General features: G+C 44.4%; 1 protein-coding gene and 1 long non-coding RNA gene across 2 annotated transcripts in view; both read left to right on the plus strand.

Annotated features, from left to right (window-relative positions):
• LOC310696292 overlaps positions 1–26,980 on the plus strand; it is a 238,524-nt gene that overhangs the window by 172,290 nt on the left and 39,254 nt on the right. The gene's annotated exons all lie outside the window — the stretch shown is intronic.
• On the plus strand, positions 10,804–15,963 carry TMEM271 (transmembrane protein 271). The gene is made up of 2 exons (XM_083481554.1): positions 10,804–11,588; positions 11,645–15,963. The coding sequence occupies exon 2, from the start codon at positions 11,672–11,674 to the stop codon at positions 12,779–12,781; it is 1,110 nt and encodes a 369-aa protein (XP_083337680.1). The 5' UTR covers positions 10,804–11,588; positions 11,645–11,671; the 3' UTR covers positions 12,782–15,963.

A 26,980-nucleotide genomic window follows, 5' to 3' on the forward strand; every position in this document is an offset into this window, starting at 1 on the left:
TTTCCCGTTTCAAAGCCTTCTATAAACAATCATTAAATAATATGTGCTTTGGAGCTCTGTAGAAGAGGGAATTTGAGCAAGTGTGTATTGTTTGTCATGCAAGTTTCATCTGCTCCAATTTTCTTCTGCATAACTGTCAGAGGTGGCAGGGCACCTGGGCCATTCCAATCACGGGCATGAAGTTAATTATAAGCTATCTAATAGCTGAAAAAAGAGGAGTGTTGATTCAGAAACCTTTGGTTTTAAAGGGCTATGAACCGTCCTTAGCTTGGTTCACAAGGCAAAACCTATTTATTGTAATTATCATTATTATTACACAGCAACCTGAAAAAAGGAGAATGTGTCTTGCAAGTTTACAGGATATGTGTTTTGTCTGACAAATGAGATAGATCTTTCAGGGCACCATTCACCCAATTCTAAACACTGATAAGTTGTACTGATTTCAATGGAAGGGAGATCATAATCCGAATGAACCTGGTAGAACTTCAGAGTGTTTTGATTTATTTACAGATTACAGTGGTACCTCGGGTTAGATACGCTTCAGGTTACAGATGCTTCAGGTTACAGACTCCGCTAACCCAGAAATAGTACCTTGGGTTAAGAACTTTGCTTCAGGATGAGAACAGAAATTGTGCTCCGGCGGCACGGTGGCAGCAGGAGGCCCCATTAGCTAAAGCGGTGCTTCAGGTTAAGAACAGTTTCAGGTTAAGAAAGGACCTCCGGAACAAATTAAGTGCCTAACCAGAGGTACCACTGTACTTATTTGCAGTTTTTGAATACTGTTTTTCAACTACAATGGTTCTCGAAGTTGTTGAAAAGAATAATAAAGCAGGGAGTGGACTAGATGACTCTCAAGGCCCCTTCCAACTCTACAATTCTATGATTCTATTATTTAAAAAAAAACAAATGTACATGGAAATTAATTTAAAACTACCATCTGCAACTGTGCAAGTAAAACAAGAAATGCAAAAAAAACTAAAACAGATAGCAGCTGGATAACATTGGCATGGTGACAAAGTTCCAAGACTAGAAATAACACAGTGAAATACAGTCATACCTCGGGATAAATACGCTTCAGGATAAGTATTTTCGGATTGCGCTCTGCGGCGACCCGGAAGTAATGGAGCGCGTTACTTACGGGTTTCGCCGCTCACACATGCACAGACGGTCAAAATGATGTCACGCGCATGCACGAAAGCAGCAAAACGCCACATGCGCAGGATGAGAACGGGGCTCTAAAACGGATTCCGTTTGCATCCCGAGGTACCACTGTAGTCTGTAAAGGAAGGAAAGGAACTTGCCAACCTAACCTCAAGGAGGAGGAAATTCTACCTTTTAGGGGCTATCAAAGAAAAGGCACTGCTTCCAGTTGATAACAATATAAACTCCTTAATTTACAGAACATGGAGCAAGGTGAGATGAACAAATCTTAATTTCAGGGGTAAGTGTCCCCTGAGATTCTCAGTTAATGTTGACTCATTGGTGTCCAAATTTATTATAAATTGAATCCAGATTATGCCAGTCTTATTCAGAGTAGTCATTGAAATTAATAGGCATGACTGTCATAAGCCTATTAATTTCAATGGGTTTAATCTGAGTGAAGCTTAATTGAATGTGTGTGAGTGTGTGTGTGTGTGTGTGTGTGTGTGTGAGAGAGAGAGAGAGAGAGAGAGAGAGAGAGAGAGAGAGAATTGGTAGAGATTCTGATAAATCCTAACTTTCGCAATAATGTTTGTACCGTATGTTACACAACCTACCTATCTCGATTCTTTTAAATTGTATGAGACTCTAAACTAGTGGCCAAAATTGTGGAAGTCATTAGGGGAAGTTGTTACTTCTAAAGTTTGATGGTTCATAATGTCAGTCTTTTCTAAAATAATACCATAACATTATATATCATTAGAAAGATTGTTTCATGCGGAATACAATGCAACGTCTTTGTTCTATCAAAAGTTATAGCCAAACAACTAGGAAAAAAGGAGAGCGCAACTGCCTTATGTAACAAGAAGCGGATTTCCTTAACTCACAACTGACCAATGACAATCAGAGTGAAAAGAGAGGTCTAGTTGCCTAGAAAGCAATGTAACAGCCCTGGCCTGAATCCAATAGAAAACCTGTGGATCCGATTAAAGAAGCTTGTTAGTCAGAAGCAACCAAGGAATAAAGCACAATTGACAGAAGCAAAAATACAATCTTGGTTTCACATTATAACACCTGACAAACTAAAATCCTTGGTTCACTCCATGGGATGCCACTGTAGGACTATAATTGTGGTAAAAGGTTTCTACCCTAACAGAAATTGTGATAAGTTATGAAATACCATTTATCATGTTTTTCTGTGTGTAACTTTTTTTATTTGGCTATACTTTTTGATGAAATAAAGATAATTCGACATACAGTAGTTTGTTAAATTATATTCTGCATTAATTTGTCTTTCTAATGATATATATGGTATTATTCTAAAAAAGGCTGATGTTGTGAGTCTTAGAAATACATATTTTCCAAAAGGTTTCCACAATTTTGGCCAATAGTGTAGTTCATCCAATCCAAATCCATATCTTGGAAAAAGCCTAAAGGTAAAGGTAAAGGGACCCCTGACCATTAGGTCCAGTCGTGGCCGACTCTGGGGTTGCGGCGCTCATCTCTAAGCCGCAACCCCAGACTGACTAAGCCGCTTCTGGCGAACCAGAGCAGCGCATGGAAACGTCGTTTACCTTCCCACCGGAGCGGTACCTATTTATCTACTTGAACTTTGACGTGCTTTCGAACTGCTAGGTTGGCAGGAGCTGGGACCGAGTAATGGGAGCTCACCCCGTTGCGGGGATTAGAACCACCAACCTTCTGATCGGCAAGTCCTAGGCTCTGTGGTTTAACCCACAGCGGCTAATGCAGGTTCACACACACAAAACACACCCCCCCCAAATTTGGCAGTAATATTGCATGATTAATGGTGTGCTCCCATTTCGAAAGTTGAAAAATACAAGAAAATACACATGCTATGATATGGCAAATACAGAAGGTTTTCACTTAGGAAAGGCACCACAAAGATGAAATAAATAAATAAGTCAAATACAAGCTTTACACAATTGGCAAGTGGTATAAGCAATTTCCAAAGAGCTCTTTTCAGCAATCGAAAGCAGAAGAGTTACTAACAGGAAAGGCAAATCTCAGTGGCATTCTGCATGACACAGGCTTATAGCTTGGGTGGAAGATAAAAAGGCACTTATCTCCTCTCTTTCTCTCTCTTCATCTCTCACCATGTCAAAATTACCCCCCCCCGGAGGGGGGGGGAGAGGTGAGTGGATTGCTAGCCACAAAGGCAACATACTGTATATATATTCTTGAGATATTTCCAGATGTTGATTTTGATTATTTATATGCCACGTTATATAAACACACCCAAAACAGCTCACAACACAACAGTAATACAAAAGCAAAAAAGCCATATCAGTACATTATTACCACAAGCAGTCTAAGATCACTTTATTTCAATGACAATCCAAATAAACAATTCATTTTGATTAGAACGATCTAGTGAAATTCACCAGAAATTGTTTTTTTAATCAACATTTGTATCCTTCTTCCTTTATTAGTTAGAAAACCTGAAATATGTTAAAAATTAAACAGTTTTAACTTATTATTTCAGGGGGAGGGGGAATTCTGGTGGAAAATAGGCAGACGTTAAAGAGCTTTTGACTCGCTTTTGCTTTGGGGGTGGAGTGATTTAAACACATGCTGGAAAGACTCACTTACTGAAATCAGTAAGATTTATAAATCCTTCACTTTCTATTCATGTAAGAAACTTACATGAAGTGAAATCCAGCATGCATGTCTCTTTCCCAGGCACAAGCTTCCCTTCTCCCTGTGTTTCAGGAAAACCTGGGGTTCCTTAGAAGCTTATCAGAGCTCAATTTATAACCAAAATGAGACGTTTCAAAGCTCCCTCACTACCAATGGCATCAATGGCTGTGTGGAAGCAGTCTATGTGTGTGCTAGCCTATGGGAAGGATGATAGCTTAGTGACACACAGCACACACTTTGCTTGCAAAAGCTCCTGTGTTCCATCCTGGGCAAGTTTGCTACTGTGAGTCCATGTAGGAAAGAAAACTCTGCTGGATGGAACAATGGCCCAGCTCACTTTAAGGCATGGGTAGGCAAACTAAGGCCCAGGGGCCGGATCCAGCCCAATGGCCTTCTAAATCCAGCCCGTGGATGGTTCTGGGAATCAGTGTGTTTTTACATGAGTAGAATGTATCCTTTTACATTCATACCTCAGGATAAATGTACTTCAAGTTAAATATTTTTGGGTTGCGCTCCACGGCGACCCGGAAGTAACGGAGCGCGTTACTTCCAGGTTTCGCCATGCGCATATGCGCAGGCAGTCAAAATGTCACACGCCTGTGCGGAAGCGGCAAAACGCGACCCACGGACGCAGGTTGTGTTAGCTTCAGGATGCAAACAGGGCTCCGGAATGGATCCCGTTCGCATCCCGAGGTACCACTGTATTTAAAATGCATCTCTGGATTATTTGTGGGGCATAGGAATTTATTCATTTATATTTTTTTCAAAATATAGTCTGCCCCCCCCACAAGGTCTGAGGGACAGTGTGGACTGGCCCCCTGCTGAAAAAGTTTGCTGATCCCTGCTTTAAGGCAGTTTAAGGCTAGAGTGGTACCTCGCAAGACGAAAATAATCCGTTCCGCGAGTCTCTTCATCTAGCGGTTTTTTCGTCTTGCGAAACAACCCTATTAGCGGATTAGCGGATTAGCGGTTTAGCGGCTATTAAAGGCTTAGCGGCTTAGCAGCTAAAAGGCTATTAGCGGCTTAGCGGCTTAGAAAAAGGGGGGAGCGGAAAAAAACGCAAGACTTGCAATACGTTTTCGTCTTGAGAAGCAAGCCCATAGGGAAATTCGTCTTGCGAAGCGCATCGAAAAATGGAAAACCCTTTCGTCTAGCGGGTTTTTCGTCTTGCGAGGCATTCGTCTTGCGGGGCACCACTGTACTCAGAGGTTCCTCAGCAGGAAGATCAGTAATGGGAGATAAACATTTCTGTGTCCATCATTACCCTTCTCCCCAATAATGCATAACCGCAGCAGCATGTTGGGTTGAGTTCTGCTCATGGGGCACAAGTGGGGATTTGCCCTAGAACAGAGATGCCATGCGTAGTTTAAACTGAAATGTGACGTGCCTCTTTAACAGGAGCTCAACACTTCATTCCCCACCTGTTATGTATTCAGTGGCCTGTGTTTGCCTGAGCTTGAGTCTGGACTAAGGAATCTGAGCTCCTGTGTTATGATTTGATACATGATATCCAATCACAGAACATTTCAGGATTTCGGCCTCTGTCATTGGCCCTTAAACTCTGAGTCATGATTTGCAGCTTGGAAGTCTAGACAGCCAATCACATAGGGAGTGGGAGTGGCCCAGGCCTTCAGAAATGTATATAAGTGGTTGCTTTGTCCCTGTTGTCCAGTTATGTAGTTCAATAAAGGTTCTTGCTGTTGTCACTGTGTCTTGCCTCGTGGGAACCCACCTACACTTCACCACCCCCACGCCATGCCACTATTTTCATTGTGAGCTGGAGCTTGCAGAGGCTACAATTTAAGAACCCCTGCCTTTTAAGTGCTGTATTTTATATGCAGTTTGTTAGAACCTATTTCACCCACCATCAGTATCACTGAACTGAAAACGTTGCAGGAAGCACTCTAGCCAATTTGCTGTATCTGTGTGTGTGTGTGTGTGTGAGAGAGAGAGAGAGAGAGAGAGAGAGAGAGGGAGATGGGGAGAGATCTCTACTGCTTTCTCATTGCCCTTTCATTCACTGAAGGTGCGTCCAAATACAGTCCTCAGTACAATCAGCATGTTTGCTTTCCTCTGGGGATATGTTCCCAGGCGTGATTACAAGCAGCAAGGCTCTGGCAAGGGGCAGCCCCCCACTGGAATCAGCTGTGAAAATATATCCTGAAGAATTGCCACTAAGAGAACAACTCTATCTCATGAGGTCTCCAAATTGATTGCTCGTGCAGGAAGAGGATGGAGGAAGATTTCCAGGAGCGTGCCTATAACAGCAGACCGCACCAGGAGTGTGCGATTGGGTGCACTGGCAATGAAAAAAGCAAATTTAAAGCCAGTGGTTTGTCAAGAAAGGGACTGAAAACAGAACAGCGAGTGCCATAACAGAAACTATGCCAATATTTGATCCAGCCCCATTCAGGGTATTATATATAAGGCTCTTCTGAACGATTTGTTTCAAAAAGGATCTTCTAGACCTAAAAAGGTAGCAAAAGAAAACCACAACTAAAGGTTCAAGCTGGTGCTAAAGGATCTGGATATTTTTAGTTGGGGGTGTAATATGGCTAAAGAGGGATTGACAGGGGGTTTATAATAATTATATCTAGGTAAAAATGCATTTCTTGTAGTTTACTGGAATTTGATCCACTGGACACAAGACAGAAGAAAAGTATTTATTTGCACTTTGTAGTCTTCCTGGATTTACTGCTGGTGTACACTGTTTAAATGGCTTCAGTTTTAAAAAGGGAAAGGGGGGGAAATGGATTAGCCAGATTCATGGAAGAAAGGCATACAGCAGCTTTCATCCATTATAGTTAAACAAAATTATAATAGTGAAGTTATAATAGTGAATTCAAGGTGGTGAGTGCCAACAGAACTAAAAAGGGGATACTGAGAAATAAGAGGGAGGTTGCACTTTTTTATTTTATTTTTTGGGAAACCCAAAGTTTGGGGAAGTAAACCATCTCCCATAATTATTTTATTATTCTACAAGACCACCATGAGTGATAAAATGTGCCAAACATTTGACTTTTAATTGCTGAAACCCGTCCTGGTACCATAAGGTGATGGTGATGATAATGATGATGATCTGGTCACCTGGAGCTGCCGTGTGTAGACTCCTCTGCTACAACCAGGGACTTTTATGGGAGTAAGAAACATGCATGCATCCTGCTGCATGAGAATATATGCATTGCTGTGAGTCTATGGGTGCCAGACACCCCTAATCCTTGGTGTTAAAAGCTACTCAAGTAAGGCTAACTTCCTGTGTTCAAGTAATCACCTGGGTGATGGGCCATTAAGAAAGCAAAGGAGAGGGGGCTCTCTGTGAGATGGCAAATGGGTGGTGCTCCTCCCCCAGCTCATAGTTAGAAGGACAAAAAACACAGTATAGAGTGGAGAGTCTATGTTATGTGAGGTAGAAAGTCTCTCTCTCTTTGGCGATCACTCGTAGCCGAGTAAGATTGTCTTCCGTAAATACGGTTTTAACAATGAGTCCGTAAGTGACTGTGGAGGCCAATTCGGGAACCACATGTCCTTCCACAGTGGGGACATTGGTTGAACACAGTGAGGGTTTGCCAAGCGTGCCTTCCTCTTAGCACGCAAAGCAGCAAGCTGAAAAGTCAGAGAGGCAGAGCATGATAGTTGATTTCTGTTTGAATCCAAGGCTGTGGCTATAGGAGAAAGAAGACCCTCTTGGTGTGTCAATGCTGTGAACCCCTTCATCATAGGCTCAGGTTGTCTATATGTGTAAATAAAGTAAATATCATAAAGACATCACAGTTGCCGTCATGCCTCATTCCCAAAAGGAAAAATGAACACTGGGTTAGCTCCTGGAACACCTGGAATCTCACACCACTCAGAGGCTGGGGTAGCGTATTTGGGTGGCACATCTTAACTATTTGCTAAAGCACCAGAGAGAGTGTGAGCGCAAAGTGTTCGCAGTGTGGTGGTGAGAAAGAGAGACTGCTGGCACAGTACAGAATAAGGCATCTAATGAGGAATCTGTGAGCTGAAAGGAAACCTATAGCCTCATGTTTTGAAGGAACAGTTTATTCCACACAGAAGGATGAGAAAACCCCTAAAAGTATTGGTTACTTTTACATAAAGGGGGGGGGCAGGAGGGAGAGAGAGATTGCAAAGAGTGTGGTGACTATAGAGGTGGGATAGGAAATTGATACACTTCTCACTTGTTGTTGTTAGTCGTTTAGTCATGTCCGACTCTTCGTGACCCCCTGGACCAGAGCACGCCAGGCCCTCCTGTCTTCCACTGCCTCCCAGAGTTTGGTCAAACTCATGCTGGTAGTTTCAAGAACACTGTCCAACCATCTCGTCCTCTGTCGTCCCCTTCTCCTTGTGCCCTCCATCTTTCCCCACATCAGGGTCTTTTCCAGGGAGTCTTCTCTTCTCATGAGGTGGCCAAAGTATTGGAGCCTCAGCTTCACAATCTGTCCTTCCAGTGAGCACTCAGGGCTGATTTCCTTAAGAATGGAGAGGTTTGATCTTCTTGCAGTCCATGGGACTCTCAAGAGTCTCCTCCAGCACCATAATTCAAAAGCATCCATTCTTCGGCGATCAGCCTTCTTTATGGTCCAGCTCTCACTTCCATACATCACTACTGGGAAAACCATAGCTTTAACTATATGGACCTTTGTTGGCAAGGTGATGTCTCTGCTTTTTAAGATGCTGTCTAGGTTTGTCACTGCTTTTCTCCCAAGAAGCAGATGGCTTTTAATTTCGTGGCTGCTGTCACTTCTCACTTAAGGTTTACTTAACCTGACTTGCACTTAATGAAACCAAACCTTATGAGGAACAGCTGAGAGAGTTGGGTATGTTTGTTTTATACCCTGCCTGGATAAAAGGAGGCTGAGTGGAGAGTTGATAGCTATCCCCAAATATCTAAAGGGCTGCCACGTGGAAGATGGAGTAAGCTTATGTTTTCTCCTGCTCTGGAGGGTACAGCCCAAACCAATGGCTTCAAGTTGCAAGAAAGGAGATTCCAACTAAACATCTGGAATAACTTTCTGACAATAAGAGCTGTTTGACAGCGAAATGGACTCCCTCAGGAGGTGGTGGACTCTCCTTCCTTCAAGGGTTGGATGGTCATGTCATGTATGCTTTAGTCGAGATTCTTGCATTGCTGGGGGTGGGACTAGATGACCCTCGGGGTCCCTCTACAGTTCTATGATTCTATGGGTAATATCTCCCTCTTCACCTTTAGCATAACTCTTGGTGACTGAAAACCTCTGTCTATGCTGTATTTTCTTTATAGGTCTGAAAAATTCCAATTGTAATATTCAGCTGTTGAATGTGGACTTTTTTTTATTAGATATTTCGACTGAACTCCAAATGTGAAATTCAGCCTCGAAGTCAGTCTGTCATCATTGTATTAGTATTTGGCAGGCTTCTAAAATGAAATCTAATAAACAGCCACCTATTAAGTACTCAACTCCGTTGCATGTGAGCTTTGAAATGCAAATCAACCTCAAATAAAATCAGCTGTTAATGCTGGGGGGGGGGGCACTCCACTGTGGAGCAGGGGCTGCGTATACCGCTTCTTTAATGGGGAATATTCCTTCCTCCTGTTCTGCCTTCCATGTGAACGAGAAACTGGATTAAAGGGAGTTTAAGGTCTTCGGCATGCTGAGTAATTGTTGGTATGAAAACCACTTGGTATCTTCTCCTTTTTTTTAATCCCAGCAAGGGAAAGGAATGTGCCGAAGAGACTGAGCTGATCTCTTCCGACTGCTAAGCAGCAGAAGCTCCTGATCAAAATCTCTGGAGAAGCGAAGGGAGGAGGGAGAAGGAAAGAGATCAAGTCCCGAAGCGCAGCAAAAGCGGATTCTACGTGGCCACCCTGTCAGGAGCGCAAAGCCTTCCGTCACCTCCCCATGTTGATTCCACGGTTCCTTTTTAATTGACAGGCGATGCTTGGGAGATGGAAAGCGCCCCTTCTAGTCAGTTCTCCGTCCTCGCCTCCCTCTGCTTTCAAACACACGCATCTCTCCCCCTGGAGCCCGATGCTCAGGGGGGCAGCAGAGTCCAGACAGAAGCCTGTTTATAGGCTCCTCCATGGGCGTTTGCTTTCTCTTGCTCGTCAAAGCCTCGCTCGCTCCTGCTCCATCCATTTCTTGCCAAACACCAGCCAGCCGGAGAGCGTGCAACAGCTATTAGCTATAGGGAAAGAGTAAGATCATCATCATCATTTAAGGAAGAATGAGGGACGGTAAATAAAACATCATTTGGTCACCAGCAACTCCAGGGAAATGTGCACCCCGATATTATGCATGCTTACTCCGAAGAAAGACCCCCCCAGAGTTTGGGGGGGGCTAGTGCCCCCCACCCAAGAGGAAAACTTGCAAAGAGATGCACCACAAAGGGGAGGCGGAAGAGAGCCATTGATAGCACAACCTGAGCACTAGGGGCTAATAATAAAATAATTTTAATAATAAATAATAAAATGTATTATTATTAAACTTCACCAGCACTTTCGGCCTCCGTCCCCGATTTCCCCGACGCCTCATGCCGCTCGCCAATTTCCGCTTCTTCCCAGTTGCTTAAATTACATCCCATCTCGCCCTTTTCTAAAACATCCTCCCCCGGCATGTTAGTTCGGTGCTAAAAATGACAGCGGCGCGTATCAAAATAACTCGCGACAATGCCACGAGCTCCTTCGAAGGGGCGGGAATCTTTCCTCTTCTCTCCCTCCCTCCCCCCCCCGCCCCGCTTTACAGGTGTAGCTCTGAGGAGGCAGCGGAGATTCATCACCACGTTCCTGATGAATGAAAAGGCCCCCTTCCCCACGCGCCCACCCACTTTTTTTTTTTTATTTTCCAAAGCTAACTCCGCTCCCCGGGGCTGCGTTTCGTTGCAACCCAGCGGAAAGCCTCTCTCGCTGAGGTAACTCGGGCGCCTCCTTTCGGGCGCGAAGGACTTTGCCAGGTGCAGGAGACTTCGAAGTTCTCACCTCAGTTGGGGGTGGAAGAAGGGAGGGGGGGCACGAACCTACCACTTTTTGGGGAGGGGAGGGGGGGGAGAAGACGCGGAAAAACGACGGCACTCGTGGTGCCCTCGAGGGAAAGATCTTCGGGCTGACCTTTCTCCAACTTTCCAGGGCGCCCCCGGCGCGCGCGCCGCTTCTGCCCACCTGCCCACCGACGCGCTCCTCACGCTTTGGTGCGAATGGACGGCGCTACTGAGCCCTTGTGGGGGGTGGGGGGGAGAGGGAGGTGGCACGAGGTCTGCATCAGCAAAGAGGAGAAACCGAGAGAAACCTCTTTCCCTCCCCCCCATGCCATCCCGGCGCACCCCACTTGCGCCGGCCCGGCCCCTCCCCTGCCGTCGAGCGCGTGGCTGCCCCTCTCCGAGCGGGAACTTGCTGCCATCAATAATTCATTGGCTCCCAGCAGCGGCGGCGGAGCGCGGGAGACGGCGGCGGCGGCAGCAGCAGCAACAGCCGCCGCCGCTTGGATAAGAGAGAGGGAGGCAGCGGGGCGGGGAGGGAGAAGCGTGCGCGCGAGCCGTGCTTGCCGGCTGCCTGCAGAGAGGCGAAGGCGGCGGCAAGCGGCAAGCAGCAGCAGTAGCGGCGGCCGCTGTGGCGGTAGCAGCGAGAGCCCGAGCAACGGCGTCGTCGTCGTCGTCGGAGCATTTGGACAGCTCCCTTCTTGGCGCCGCCAGCAGCAGCAGCAGCAGCATTATGTCCCCGCAGCGCGCGGCGGCCGCCTCCCCGGCAAAGGCCGCCGGCGCCGAGGAGGACACGGGAGGATGAGGACAGGAGGGAGGCGAAGGAGGAGGAGGAGGCGCAGGCGGTGGGAGGCGGACGAGGCGAGGCAGCGCGGAGGCGGAGGAGGAGGAGGCGCAGGCGGCGGAGGAGACGCGGAGGATGAAGTGGAGTGTCCGGGGAGCCTGCGCCGCGCTCTCCAGCTGCCTCCTGCTCGCCTGCGCGCTGAGCGCCGCCGCCGTGGGCCTCAAGTGCTTCTCGCTGGGCTCCGAACTCAAGGGGGAGCCCTTCCGCCTCGGCAGCGCCGCCGGAGCCTTCTACTCGGGGCTGCTGCTGGCCACCGGCCTCTCGCTGCTGGGCTCCGCGCTCTTCTGCTGCCGCCAGCCCGACGACCACAGCGGCGCCTCCGCCGAGGGCGCGGGCGCAGCGCCCCCTCGAGGCCACGCGGGCAGCGAGGTGGTGGCCGTGCCGGTGAGCGGGGATTCCCAAGCGCCGCCTCAGGCGCCGCCCAAGGCGCCCGCCAACGGGCGCCAAAACTTCCTGCTGCTGGGGGCGCTGGTCTTCATGCTGGGCGTGCTGAGCGCCTTCGCCGGCGCCGTCATCGACGGCGACACGGTGTCGCTGGTGGAGAAGAAGTACTCGCACTACTGCCTCCTGCAGGCCGGAGTTGGAGGAGCAGCAGCGCCCGCCCGGGCCAGGCCTGCGGGCGGCAGCCCCGACGGCTCGGCGGCGGCGCTGCGCTGCCAGAAGCTGCGGGACTACCAGCGGGGCTTGGTGATCTCCACCATCTTCAACGCCCTCGAGTGCCTGCTGGGGCTGCTCAACCTGCTACTGGTCAAGAACTACAAGGCGGCTCAGCAGCGGGGGCTGCGGCGGCGGCGGCGCCGACGGCACAACCACCATGTGGCGGGCGGGCGGCGGAGAAGGCGCCGGGGTCCCGGGGGCGGCGGCGGTGGTGGCACCGGCGTTGGACGGCGTCCGCAGCGCCCCAGCCAAGGCTCCATCTTCTCCAGCGAAGACCCCGATGTGTCCCCCGGGGGCGATTGCGCCTTCCAGGCCGTGTCGTACATCAACGTCGGGGTCTTCCACGTGTTCGACGAGGCGGGCGTGGAGGTGCACTGCGGAGGCCACCCTTCCGTCGAGCTGCCGGGCTACTCGCCCATGGACCCCGACCTCCAGGTGTCCTACCCGTATTGCTACCCGTTGCCCAACGAGCAGCCCCCGGCCTACGAGGAAATCTATCCCAGGGAGCCCTGTGCCAACCGCATCTAGGCACCACCGGACAGTGCCCTTTGGACAATCGGCCTGCTGGACCGAAAGGGGCAGCAGGAGGCGAATTGGGGCAGAGCAAGAACACTTTATTGGCAGGATCAGTAGTAGCACAAGGTGAGGCCAAAGCCACAGGTGGTAGTAGTAGCGCGGACTCCTCCGAGAACCCTCCGTCTAAAGAGGAAGGTGCCCGTAAGATACCTAGCATGAGACAAGGCTGGTGCACATTCTTGGGGCGGATCTGGTGGCAAGTTGAAACATTGGTCCAGACCACTTTGGCTTCGTTTTTCTGAAGATCAGGCACACTTTCTCTTCATCGCCTCTTTGATGGAGAAGTCTTGAACAGAGTTTCAGAAAGTTGCCAGTGTTTTGCAACCTGTTGGAGGTTTCTCCAATATGTCCTTGTCGAGATTTCTCTTTTCCTGCTCCTTTTGGTTCTATCACTAAAATCTATAGCTACATACTAGAGGTTTTAGCAAAGTGCATTTTTCTCTTGGGTTTCTTAAAGATGGCTGGGCCTACTTGGGGATGATGCTTTTAGTACCTTTTAATTTTACCCCTTTTTCCCCCCTAGTCTGGTGGAATCTTTTCATCCGTTTCTTCGATATTGATTGAATGGCGAACGTTTCAGGGTTGGTTTACACAGTCATATTTGGCTCGGATTTGTTTTGCTTTGTTTTAATGAATCAGCCTGGCTTACCCACACACCTGCCCCCCCACCCCTCCAAATGAATCTTCATGATTGCCTCAGCTTTAAGAGTTACAAAATTGTGTCGTTAGAAAGCCAGCCAGAACAAGAAAAACACACACAAAATGTAAGGATGAATCTTTCCCTCTCAAGCAAATATATTTCTAACCATGAAGAGAGACCGAGAGCAGTTTTGATCCAAGCCTCTTATGTTTACAGTATTCCTGGGAGATTTTATGTTTTAAGTTTAAAATTCAGTGAGAGTTAAAACCATTGTTGGTCTTGTAAGATGCACATGATAAACTTGCACTTTCAAAAGGGGGGGGGAGAGAGTCAACAGCAACATTTTTGTACACTAATGTGCCTGCTTTTTGTTGATAATTTCTTACTGTAAAAGCTTTCAAAAAGTCTATAGTGAAAATGTTTGGTAAAGTCATTGCAACGTAGAATTAACAAATCAGTTCCTTTACTACAATAGAAATGCTATATTGAATAGAAGGAAAATCCAAATCGTCTCATACATTCCTTTTTGTAAACAGGTTCTGTGTTTTTAATGCAAAAGCAGGGCTTATATTTATTTTTTATTTTGTTTTAAAACAGTCTAATCCTATTTTGTACACATGCAGCCAGTTATTCTTGTAGGTAGTTTCATTTTAGTGTTACCGATTAATTAATCTGAGAAGCTTGAATAATAAGTTTTTATTTAAATATAAATACATAATATATACATATATCTATATATGCTTTAAGCAGCCTTAACTGATGGTCACAATTTTCAGCGGAGTTACCCAAACTCCTTTGAAGTATGGTTTATTAAAAAAAAAAACATATTCTGACAGAATTCAACAGGTGAGCATTGAAAATAATAATACTGCATTAAAAAGGTTCCGATTATAGTGACTAAACTCTTGTCTAGATATTGTAATAGTTTCACCAAAAATGCTCTTTTGGAGGCAAAGCCACAAGTGACACAGGAGACCCGTGATCGACTCTCATGACATTCATTTTGCTTTTAAACAGGTGCAAGGGGCTCCAGCCCTGTTTTGAATAGCAGTGCTGGAAGAGGAAAGCATTTAATGTTTTCATCTTTATCATTTCTCTGATCTAAATGCCCTACACCTAGAAATGGCTTACGTAGCCCTTCTAGAATACTGGAATTTCCCTCTGTGAGGCTAAAAGCATATTCCAGGGCAATTTAAATTGGGAAACTGGCGAGAGGGGAAACACACACACACACACACACACACACACACACACACACACACACAACCAGCATAGCTGCAGTTATCAAATTCAGAGCCAATTGCACCTGTATTAAAATGAAAGAAAGGTGCGTTGTGAGATCTGGTCACAAATCTCAGGCATGGTGGGTGGTTTAGCCCACAGTCTGCTAGAGAATGTCAATGAATCAGGTAGCACAGGGAAGGCAATTAATTTATTTTAATTTTTTTGGAACACTGGCATAAAAAGGAAGGCTTAATTTAGAGCTGTTCAAAGGGATGAAAGAGAGACACTTCAGCTCATATCGTTCCCCTATTATTCTTGCTACTATGTATTAAGACAGAATTCCATTTAAAATTCCACCCCTTCGTTAAGCTCCTTGTAGCAGGGACCTGTCTGCTGCTTATATTACTTTGTAAAGTGCCCGTGTACACGGATGGCGCTATATAAATATTAATAATAATTCATTTTAGGAGACTGCTGTGGAATGTGAGCGTTATCAACAGAGACAGTGTTAAAGGAAAACAGTTTTTTGTCCTATTTTTGCGATGTACAGAAGATTATTTTTTGATTAAGGATCTGAGCAAAGTCAAAATCTGCAGCCTTAGATTAAAAGTCCAACAGTGGTAAAAGCCTCTCTGCACTACTTTGTTATCTGAAGTTGTTTCGACTTGCACACTTTGTATAATCTAAAATGCAAAAAAAAATATGCCTTAGAACATTTAAAACTATATACCTTTAAAAACTAAGCAAAACCTGCACCCTAGGTAACTGGATAAAAAGCAACTAATCCAGTTCACAAGGTAGCTTCACATTTTTTCAAAGGTTAGAGCCACTGTTATTATTATAAATTATGTAAAAGATTCTCCTTTGCTGAGAGCAAGCACAATGTTTATCTAGTGCATAAGACCTAGTTTGAAGTACTGCACTTCCTTTTTTCTTCATTTCTTTACTCTCTAGACTAGTATAGATTCTGTCTCCGTGGATCCTTTTGGGCCCAGTCCACAAGAAACATCTCCAACACCTTTTTTTTTTTTTAATGAATAGGAGTTGTAGAACAGGATGGCTTTACCCGTGTACTCCTCCCATCTTCTTCACAGGGATATTTGGAAGAGAAGTTCCTAGCAAATCATGTCCCCTTAACTACAGTGCAGACAGGCCGCATTTTGGATGTATATATGGCCAGGAATTTTGTAAGATAAACTGGTGCCTAAATTAAGTTTTGAAATCCCTATTGAAGTATCTAAATAAAAACAACCAAATTTCTTTTTTAAAAGCTCACATTGCATACTTCTTCCTACATTAAAGGGTGTGGTCAATGCGCTATTCATATTGGCATCTTTCAGTAGAACGAGAACAGGTCCAGACAAATAGCTAATCATGTGGTTAAAACTGTTCCTGGGCTAGGCAGACCATAAGTACAGGGCTTTTTCCCCCACCAGAACTCAGTTCTGGCCCCTCTTAAGTGGGCGCCATTGCCATTATAAGAGAACAAGGGAGGCTTTCAGGGTGACTTCCAGCACCTCTTTTCTACAAAAATAGCACTGCTCGTGTGTGTGTGTGTGTGTGTGTGTGTGTGTGTGTGTGAAAGGCCCATTAGGGTGAAAATGGCTCCTAGACTAGCCATTTCTGCAGGCATGCTAACATTCTATTACGTTCCAATTTTTTTTTTTTATTATGGAGTGTTCAAATGTGTGATCCCATAACTGAAACCTGTAGTAGTGCAGTCCAGAAACAGTTTGGTTTATGATGAGCAGTTTAGACCATGAGAATGCTATAAATAATGACAGATTTCCTACATGGACAGCATTTATATTGGGGGCGAGCATGCAGACTGTTTGGTCCCAATCTACTTGTGCTTTACATGTTCTTTCCTACATGGAAATGCAATACACTCCAAGAAAGCTGTCATATTTAAGCTGGCCCTGTAGTCCTATACGGTTCAGTTAGCCTGATTTCAGCATGAATGCAGTTATAGTGGCTTCCATAAGTTTTGGAACTGGCTTCTAAACAGGAGCCCTCAAACCATCTCACTGAGCCAGAGCATAAGCTGATTGAGATGCTCTGTCTGGAATCCTTTAAAAAAGAAAGAAAACCTTAAACGAGAGAGGCCTCATTATCTCAAGCTGTGCATGAGAAGGTAAGCACGTATCTGGTCTATGCTACTTCGGAATGTAGATGCTGGCTCACATGGCTAATTGTGGCTGCAAAAGCATCTACCTACGTGCTAATCATAATCGTGGTTTTCTCACTAACCGGTTTTTATGTGCTGGGGTTTCGTATGTTTGTGGGTAGGAGAATTTAGTCATATATTCCAGCATTAGCAAGCTGAAGTGGTGCGGTCTGGGCAGGGATTTTACCATCTTGTGTGAGAGCTAGGTCTAAACCTCAAAGCAAAATCCATAGACATAATGAACCCTAAGGACCCATCAGGCTAGTTTTTGCAAACTGCAGCCTAAATCATTGCAGTTTACAGATCTATATCTTGGAGTTGTTGCGCTGTATTCAGAATGATGGATCACAAGTTATACAGGCTTGTTTTTGTAGGCTTTTTTTAAAAAAATCTGTGTTTGGGAAAATCGTAGGCAGCACGCTTCCAGATTTAAGAGGGCTCACCATAAACAAAGTTGGAGAAACTCTACACTAGAATGTATCATAAAGTCCCACCCTATCATTTGGGACTTCATGATTTCACAGAGCGCTTTTATTTTATTTATTTTATTTAGAATCACACCACCCACAGTAAAAAATAAACAAACCAAAGGCGTAATCCTCTATTGTGAAATCCATTGTTGATCTGAAGGGGATCTGCAGTCTTAAATAGTACTGTGCTCTTGAACAACTCCCATTCATTTTAATGGGAGTCCCATGAGATAATTCCCTGGTTGACTGTGCTAGGTCTTATGCTTCGGAGTTTAAAACCAGGGCAGAGAAGGCTACCAGTTATGTGAATACACTGTACATGCTATCAGTCTCCCTACCCTGCCTTTAAAATAACAAATTGCATCCAGTGTTAGTTCTGTTCAGAGTAGACCCATAGAAAGTAGTGACTATGACTAAGTTGCATTCATTTCAAATGGGTCTACTCCAAGTTACTTGGATATAGCCCAGCATATATGCATAAATTTCCCTCCCCAAGCCAAAAGAACAGATGTAATCGAAAGTGTCACAGACCTATACTGTATGTCTTGTCTGTGCATGGAAATTTGCCATTATGGGTAAAGGACATTGTCCTATTTTACAGAAACAGATAGGTAGCCGTGTTGGTCTGCCATAGTCAAAATAAAAAAATTCCTTCCAGTAGCACCTTAAAGACCAACTAAGTTAGTTCTTGGTATGAGCTCATACCAAGAACTAACTTAGTTGGTCTTTAAGGTGCTACTGGAAGGAATTTTTTTATTTTACAGAAGTAAGCCAGGAAGCTTCTGTGCTGAATTGCATCTTTTTGTGGGAATAGTACAGTGGGAGCAATTCAGCAAACATCAGTCACAACCAAACCCTATTGAAAGGGATGTGATGGGACTTTTCTCGTGTCTAACTTGAGTTCCATTTTGAATCGGATTGACTCATACCTCAGTTTGGCTGGGCTGTTGTGGCCATTAAGAAAACCAAAACGTACATTCATGTTAAGTAACCTCAAATTTGCAGTGTTTATTTTTAACAACTGTTTATTCAGCTTTAATTTAATTTAATTTAATTTTGAGGTGCTTGTTGGTGCACATGTGTGTGTGTGTGTGTGTGTGTGTGTGAGAGAGAGAGAGAGAGAGAGAGAGAGAGAGAGAGAGAGTCCATCCAAAGTTATGCATTTACAGTCCTATTCATTGTGAAGGGGTTAAAACTAGTGATTTTTGTTAATTAATTAATTAATTATTAATAATAATAATATTCTGCCTATCTGACTTGGTTGCCCCAGGCAATCTTGGCGGCTTCCAACGATTTATAAAACCACAGTAAAACATCAAGCATTAAAAACTTCCCAATACAGGGCTGCCTTCAGATATCTTCTAAAGATCAGTTGTTTATATCCTTGACATCTGATCCCGAGAAGGCCCTCTCTGCCTGGTTCCATGTAACCTCACTTCTCGCAATGAAGGAACTGCCAGAAGGCCCTCAGAGCTGGATCTCAGTGTCCGGGCTGAACCAAGGGGGTGGATACGCTCCTTCAGGTATACAGGGCAAAAGAAGTTTAGGGCTTTAAAGGTCAGCACCAGCACTTTGAATTGTGCTTGGAAACATTTCCATTGAATTCACTGGGATTAAATGTCCTCCTCTTTAGATGGAACGGGCACCTGGTATTGAAAGGACTGCTTATGCTTGATTGGACCACGTCGTCCAACACTCTTTTCCCAACAGAGCCAAGCAGGTATTTCTGGGAAGCTTCCAAACAGAGCAAGATGGCAATATTACACCCACCCACCCCACCTCGAATGTCTCTGCTACATTAAGCACATTAAAGTGGAACACCAAACATGAACATTTCTGTGGTAAGCATCTTTCAGTGCAGAAAAAGACACCACCCCTCACCACCCAGCTGAAAGCTCAACACTTTTAAGTCCCATTGATTTGCACATGGAAGTTAAGCACATGCATATATCTCTCATGGTTGGGACTTAAAAAAAAAAAAAAAAGGTTTGCACCTGTCCTTTAAATAGCGAAATTAAGCAGGTTTTCTGATCAAATGTACTGTGAAAAACTTAGGCACAAACTTTAATTTTTAAAAATGGCCATATATAAGCAAAGGGAGTTTAATTTTATTTGTACAGATGCTTCAGGTGGCTGTTTTGGAGTTTGAAATTGTCTTAAAACTCCAGTTGTTCCAAAGATTAGTGCTCAGGGGTGGGGAATGGGAAGTCACGAGAGCTGTGTGTTACACTCAAGTATTAAACTTGTTAAATTAAAGTTTAACTCTTTTTTTTTTTTTAAGAAATCATTGGATCCAGGACTCTCACCCACCTCCCTTACGCTTGAGGCATTACACATAACTGAAGGAGCTTGTTTTAAGGACAGGAGGAAAAGTGAAGGAAAAATAGTCCAGTCCTGCCAAAATCATTGGGAACATGCCAACCAGTTTATTGGGGGAAAGCGAGAGAGTTGAATAGCATCTATATGCCATCATTAATGGGAAAATGTATGAGTTCCAGTTCAGCAAGGGAGATTGCCGTTGTTGCTGATGTACATCTGAGTGCCATTGATTTAATGAATGCATCTGTTGGGAGGCTCATGCATGGCCATCTGGGACTATTAATTGCATTCATCAGTATGAGGCCACTGGTTTTTCTAGTATAACCAACATGATTCCAAAAAATAAAGAAACACAAATAATTGTGGCACCTTAAAGTGTAGCAAGCTTATTGCAGAGTGAGTTTATTTCATAGACAAAAGACACTTCCTCAAATGCAAGAAGTACATCGCAGATATATGCTGCAGTGAATGGCCACACTGGTGTTGAAAAAAGAGGAAAAAAAGTTTGTGGTCCACTAAGACTAAGCACGCATACAATTTTAGAAATAAAAAAAATCAGGCAGGCAAATTAGATGAATGAACCTTTTTTTATTATGATTTCATTTTAAGGCACACAAATGTTCCAGGTGATTAATGTTTGTGGTGTAGTAGGTGTATTTAATAATTTCTCAATGAGAAATTTATGACTACAAAGAAAGAAGATTGCAAAATATCACTAAGGCTTCAGTTAGTCATTTCTGGCAGCTTTTGAAAATCACCACTATTCATTAAGCAATAATGTTAGAGGGTATGTGAAAAAGCTTGCTGTGATTAGACTGAAAATAGGAAAGGATGGTGTCCAATTCTTCTGGCGTGCATGAAGTAGAGAGGGAATGAAATATTCCTATGAGATGGGGGTAAACACCCAAAAAACCTCAAGCCTAAGCATGTCTGTGTGGAAGTAAATCCTATGGATGTTAATGGATCCTTGCTCCAAATCAATGTGCTGAGGACTGCAGCTTGGGGCTGCAATCCTATGCACACTGATCTGAGAGTAAGCCCGACAGAAAACAAGGGGACTTCTGAGCAGACATGCATAGGATTGTACTGTTAATGTTATTGTCTAGGACTGATTCACACAACCGTGTTTTCTTATGGCATCAATATAGTAGCATGGAGCTCATCTGATGATAAAAGAGCTACCTGGAATCTCCATGCCTTCGCCAGTTGTGTGAACAGACCTTTAAAAACCTGTGAAGATATTGAGCCTTCGTAGTTTTTAGACAGCTTGGTGAGATTTTTAAGTCTACCATATTAAAGGCTTCACTAACCACATAATCTAACTCTATTAGGGCTTTTGTGTAATTAAGAGAAATCTTGGCTGATATAATTGTATGAGTTTTACTCACAGTGGCATACATTTGCATATGTAAAGAATAAGAATACTAAAGAAGAAAAGTACTTCCTTTAGTTAGATTACGTGTGTGTGTGTGTGTGTGTGTGTGTGTGTGTGTGAACTGCAAAGAGTATCTGGGTGTCTCCAGACTGTCACATATTTAAGCACATACCACAAGTTTAGAGCTGCACAATTAAAGTTGACTAAAGCACTTTGTTGCCCTAGTGCCACATTTAAAAAGAATTTGGCCTTTTTGCAGTTTGGAAAGTGAAGGGGAAACGTATTTTGAAGTGTGGGAGGGACAAATGATTAACGGGAAGATGTATAAACAGCCCACAGGCAAATTGGGATGACTCTGGGACAAATGTTCAGTAGTCATATAAAGGATAAAGGTAAAGGGACCCCTGACCGTTAGGTCCAGTCGCAGACGACTGTGGGGTTGCGTCGCTCATCTTGCTTTTCTGGCCGAGGAGCCGGCGTACAGCTTCTGGGTCATGTGGCCAGCATGACTAAGCCGCTTCTGGCGAACCAGAGCAGCGCACGGAAACACCGTTTACCTTCCCACCGGAGTGGTACCTGTTTATCTACTTGCACTGTGTGCTTTCGAACTGCTAGGTTGGCAGGAGCAGGGACCGAGCAACGGGAGCTCACCCGTCGCAGGGATTCAAACCGCCAACCTTCTGATCAGCAAGCCCTAGGCTCTGTGGTTTAACCCACAGCACCACCCGCATCCCTGTCATTAGTCATATACCTCCCCCATAAACAAATGGAACCAAATGCTCAATAAAGATTGGATATAATTGTCACTTCTGCTGAAGCTTTGTGCAAGCAAATGGGGATGAATGCTCAACAAATAGGTTGTCTGGAAGAGCCCAGAGGCAAGCTAGATGCGAATACCATTCATACAATTAGCAATTGCTTGAATGGCATTTTGAAAGTTAACTGCTGGTATTTAGGGACCTGATATAGTATGGGACCCTGGCATGGGGTAGGGGACTTTGCCACCACTAACACTCCCAGGAGTCCCAGCCTGGAATAGTGCCTTTCTCCCATTGCAAGGGGCTGGGTGGATTGGGACTGCAGTGGGGGGGAGTGTTTAAAACTTCCTGTCCCTACAGGCCATGGTCCTTGTTCAGCCCCCATCCCTGACACCAGTAATATACTTTGAAAAACCTATTTGCACAATTGATAATTGTATAACTTGTGCCATATCTAGTTTTGCCCTTAGCATAGTCAGTCTTTGAGTGTGTATGGGGTTGGTGGGGGGAGAGGGAAACAGAGAATGAATGAATGTGAATATGACTCCTCTAACATGGTGCCATCTTCTAAATGGGAGTAACTGCTGATAGGCCGTGAAAAGATCCAATCAAAATTAGACAGCATGGAGTAGTGCTAATAAATACATTAAAAAGCCAATAATTTTGGAATAATAAAAGATTTTAAAGCATAGCATTATCCTACAAAAACACTTAGTTGTTCAGTGAAAAATCACATCCTCCCAAGGCTATTTTTCCTTTCGTAAAAAACCTCATCAGGGCATTGTTGTATATATCTCAATATAATGTGTAGTTCGGCTTCTGGAGCTAGATTTCTTAAAGCAAATAGCTAAAGAGGCAGCAAACAATACTACCTATATTAATCTTTAAACAATACTACCTATATTAATCTTTACCTAGTTTTTAAGACACCAACTGGCAAACCTCCATAATCTTTTGCAAAATCCTTCCATGTAGAAGCAGAGCATTACATGTGGAGCAATCGACGTAGCGTAGAATTCTTGGTGTGAGCATGTTTCTTGACTGTGAACAAGACTGAGCTTGAGAGTTGTGAGGAGACCCTATTTCCCACCATGCATTGGTGCAGGGCTTGGGGGTGAAATGGAGGAAGATGGGCCCCTTCTGGTATTGTAGGCAGACTAGGAATGACAAAGTGTGGGAAGATGAGGCAAGTGACTGTTCAGGTCCCTTCATTTCACATGCTCCCTTCAGCATAAAAAATAATCACTCCACAAACAAGACACATAAATTAAAAACATGGTTGAATTGATAACACATCTGGATTAAGAGGTATTGGATATGGTGAAATATGTGGTTATTAGGTCATCCTGTGCCATTTCGAATCTTGAGTTCTGAAATTTGTTTTTTTTTTGGGGGGGGGACGATTTATCTTTAGTTCTGATCCCCAATACTGATATGTTCACATCAGTAGGTCTGCAAGCAAGAGATGTTGAGACTAAGGACTGCAAAAGTAACTCAGGCTTGCGGCTTCGTAGACTTAATAAAAGTTCATACAGCCTCTCTTTCATGGGCTATGAAACCTGAACTTTACTATTGATGCTTTCATGTATTTTGTTAATGGTTGTCATATTCTGGAAGGTTACTTATCATGCATGCCTAATATTCTTCCCATTGTCTATTTATATACACCAGATAATGACAGAAATCAGAGCAGTACTGGGGCCTGTTATAAAATCATGGTGGAGAAAAATCTGATCAGTGCAACATGACCAAGACTTGCTCCTGTCATAGTAAAAGCATGAAATCGGGCCCAAATGCATGTGTTTTTTTAAAGCAGATGAAAGCAGACCATAGGATCAATTCAAATTCATCATTGTTTGGCAATGGTGGCTGTTTTCCAAAATGGCCATTTGAGTAATGGATGGATAGCAAATATTTGAAATTGGCAAAACGAATGAAGTAAACATCCCGAATGCAGACTTAAACAATTGTAAAATCTGATGTGGAAGAACACACTTTTTTTTGTATTCCCACGGTTTCATGAGTGGACTACATACCATAATTTTACTATTTTCATTGAAATGTGCATGAACACACATGTATGCAATGTAATTCGTTCTTCCAGCAGGGACAGACTGTTTTATATCCACAGTGGTTAAGCCCATGGCATGAATCCTGAACCTGCGGGAAACAGATCCCAATGTAGTTGCCATCCTATGTTACACTGATTCTTGCCTCCTTCCTAATGGAGATGGAAATATGTTTGTCCCCCAGTGATTGCCCACACACATACACATGGGATTCATAGGGTGTAGCTGCAAGGCGTCCACTCAACTGATCTACTTGGTGAAAACACATCTCTTTCTTCATTCACTGATGTCCAATCAGTGCTGTGCTCATACCCAAGTACAGCATACATTTCAATATTGCCTAAACAACCGACTGAACTATTTAAAAATGTCAGAAAGCTGTCCCATGCTGTGGCAATGGAAGAATGGAAGAATGGCAAATGTTATTAGCATGTGTGGTGTCTGCAACAATTTCCGTGGTTTGCAAATATGCCTGTGGGCTAAGGTAAACCATGGCTTAGCTCATAGCAGCAGGAGAACCAAGGTAGGAGTGTGAAATCTGATCTCTCCAGTCATCCACAGGCCCATCCCTTTACACTAAACCATGGCTTGGCATTCCCTGCAAGTCACTGTGTAGCGCTACCCTCAGAAGTCCCCTACCATCACAAAGTAAAACAACTGGTCTTTGAAAGTTCACATTTTTGTCACCATTGAACATTTTTCATTTATATTCGAATAATGCTTCAAATGTCATAGCATCGGCACCATTTTAGGGAAGACACTACACTTCCTTGCCCCTTTGTACCTGTGTTTTGGATCACATGTGTTAAGTTGTGGGTGAACATATCAGACACAGCAATTCTTCAAACAGCTCTTGTTTATTCACAGGCCAGGACAGAACTGAACTGAAGGGTTCAGTCAGCCTGCTTATATAGAGCTCCAGTACAACGTTACTGTAACAACTTTCTAAAACTATCCAATCACCGAACGTCACTTTCGATCCCTTATTTGCATAACTATCTACCATATCCCCCTGCTGGCCCAGGGTGAGAACTTCAGTACATAACAACATGTGATTATTGTTCAGGAGGACCTAAATCCTTATATGTGGTTTTTTGTAAAAAAAATCAAATCACCAGAACCAAGTGCTGCTTTTTTGTCATTTAATCTTAAATCTGTTTGTCAATAGAACTTTGAACCATACTGAGAATCTTCTTTCACCATAAAAAACCCTGTTTCCCACCCTCTCCCAATAAAATATCTCTACCATGGTGCCACTTACAAAAAAGATGCAAAGTCAAACAAGTTATTACACTTTTACTTCCGGATAGATGATATTCTAGCTTTGCAGCATACAGCACACAATTAGGAATCATTATTCCTCCGGAGAAGAGTAACAACCGCAACACCAAACAGGCGGACACCAATGCCTCACCCTAGCAGTTTCACTGCCCTGTGGAAGGAAGCGTCACAACCCATATTTGAAGCAAGTGTTCATCCCCTCGAGCTTAAAACACACCTAAGCCTTCCACAACATAATATTAAGTACAGGACTAAAAGAATCTAGCTCCCAGCCAGCCAGCTAGGAATCAGCACCACTGAGCTGTATCCTTCCTTCTAGCAAAAGAGCAGGAATAAAATTTGTGCTGCTAAGACTCTAAAGCTGCAAACGGCTTTAGAGCTGCAAACGGATTGGTGTGGAAGTTACGGCGCCTATCCCTCCTCCCTAGTCAGCCCAATGTTCTTTGATGGCAGAGCAGTTTGGTCCACCTCTCTCCAAGTCCATAGAGTAATTAGAATGGCTTGACTCCTCTCATTGCAGCTCCCAGTAATTAGAGATTTAAGAATGCCATGACCACAGAGGGTTTTTTAGCCACCTAGGATAGTCCAATCCTCCCACTATCACCCTAGCGCTTTCCTTGAGCTCACTGTTAATCGTTCTTTTTCCTTTGACATCACATGACGACTTCCTCAATTTAACAACACGCTTGGATGCTCCTTGTCTTAAAAAAACACAATGAGTTTGATTGTCGTCAAATGAGTGGCTTGACAGCAGCAGGAAACTTTGGTATCATACTAACATAGCTGTCAACTGTCCCTTATTAGGCGGGAAAGTCCCTTATCCCAGCGCTGTGTCCCACTGCTGTCCCTTATTGATGATGTCCCTTAAATTTCCCAGGTTTCAAAGGAAGCAGCTCCTCTCCCTCCCTCCCTGCCGGCTAGGGAGGAGAGAGGCTCCAACTGTGTTGCTTGGCTGTGTTGCTCACCCAGTAAGGAGTCTAAGAACGACTGGGGGGTGGAGCTTGCATGCCTTGTGCCAATCAAGTCGGCCGCGTTGCCTGGGGACTCGCCTTTGCTCAGCGCTTCCCAGCGGAGAGGTGATGGTGGTTTTCTTTGCTGCATCCCCTTTGCCGGGTTGCTGCGCTGTGGGAACCATCGCTTGAGGCTTCGTTTGGCTGCTAGCTGGACTTTCTGCCTTTGGCTCGGAGGGGCTCAGAAGTTGAACATATCTGTGTTCGGAAAATCCCTTATTTTGGCTGCTGATCCCTTATTTTCGAGGCTGCTGGTCCCTTATTTTCAAATCTAAGTTGACAGCTATGCACTAATGGTAAAACAACATTGTCTCAGTCAACCTGGGGAGAAAGGCAAGTCTTTACCCGACGCTGAAAATATGTCATCGAAGGTACCAGGTGGACCTCACTGGGGAGAGCATTCCATAGCTGGGCCACTGGCCTGATCCAATAGGCTCTTCCTATGTTCTTAGCCACAATTGAAAAGATGACATTAAAATAGTTGTGGCAATTTCCCAGTGACTTTCATGCCCCTGTAGGTCTTAGAAGCTTCTTATCCCAGGGTCACAACAGGCAAATGGGCAACATAACTGGCAAGCTGAGATTGCCTCTGTTCCTGATCCCACTTTGAGAGATTGGGATAGCAAATCTGCCAAATGGAGTCTCTCAGTGCCTGGCTCCTGGATTGCCTAGGTTTATCTGTTGCAGATCAAGCTCACTTTTGTCTAGAGTCACTAGAAGTTAGCATATGTCACCCAACTGCTGCTTTGTTTCCCATCTGGCCTAGTGAAAAGCTCTGGAGAACCCATAGGCTTGACATTTTTCTTATGGGCCGAACATGAAATCGCTGCAGGCAAAA

The sequence above is a fragment of the Podarcis liolepis genome, assembly GCF_965112155.1.
Source record: "Podarcis liolepis genome assembly, chromosome: 17".
Classification (NCBI taxonomy): Eukaryota; Metazoa; Chordata; class Lepidosauria; order Squamata; family Lacertidae; genus Podarcis; species Podarcis liolepis.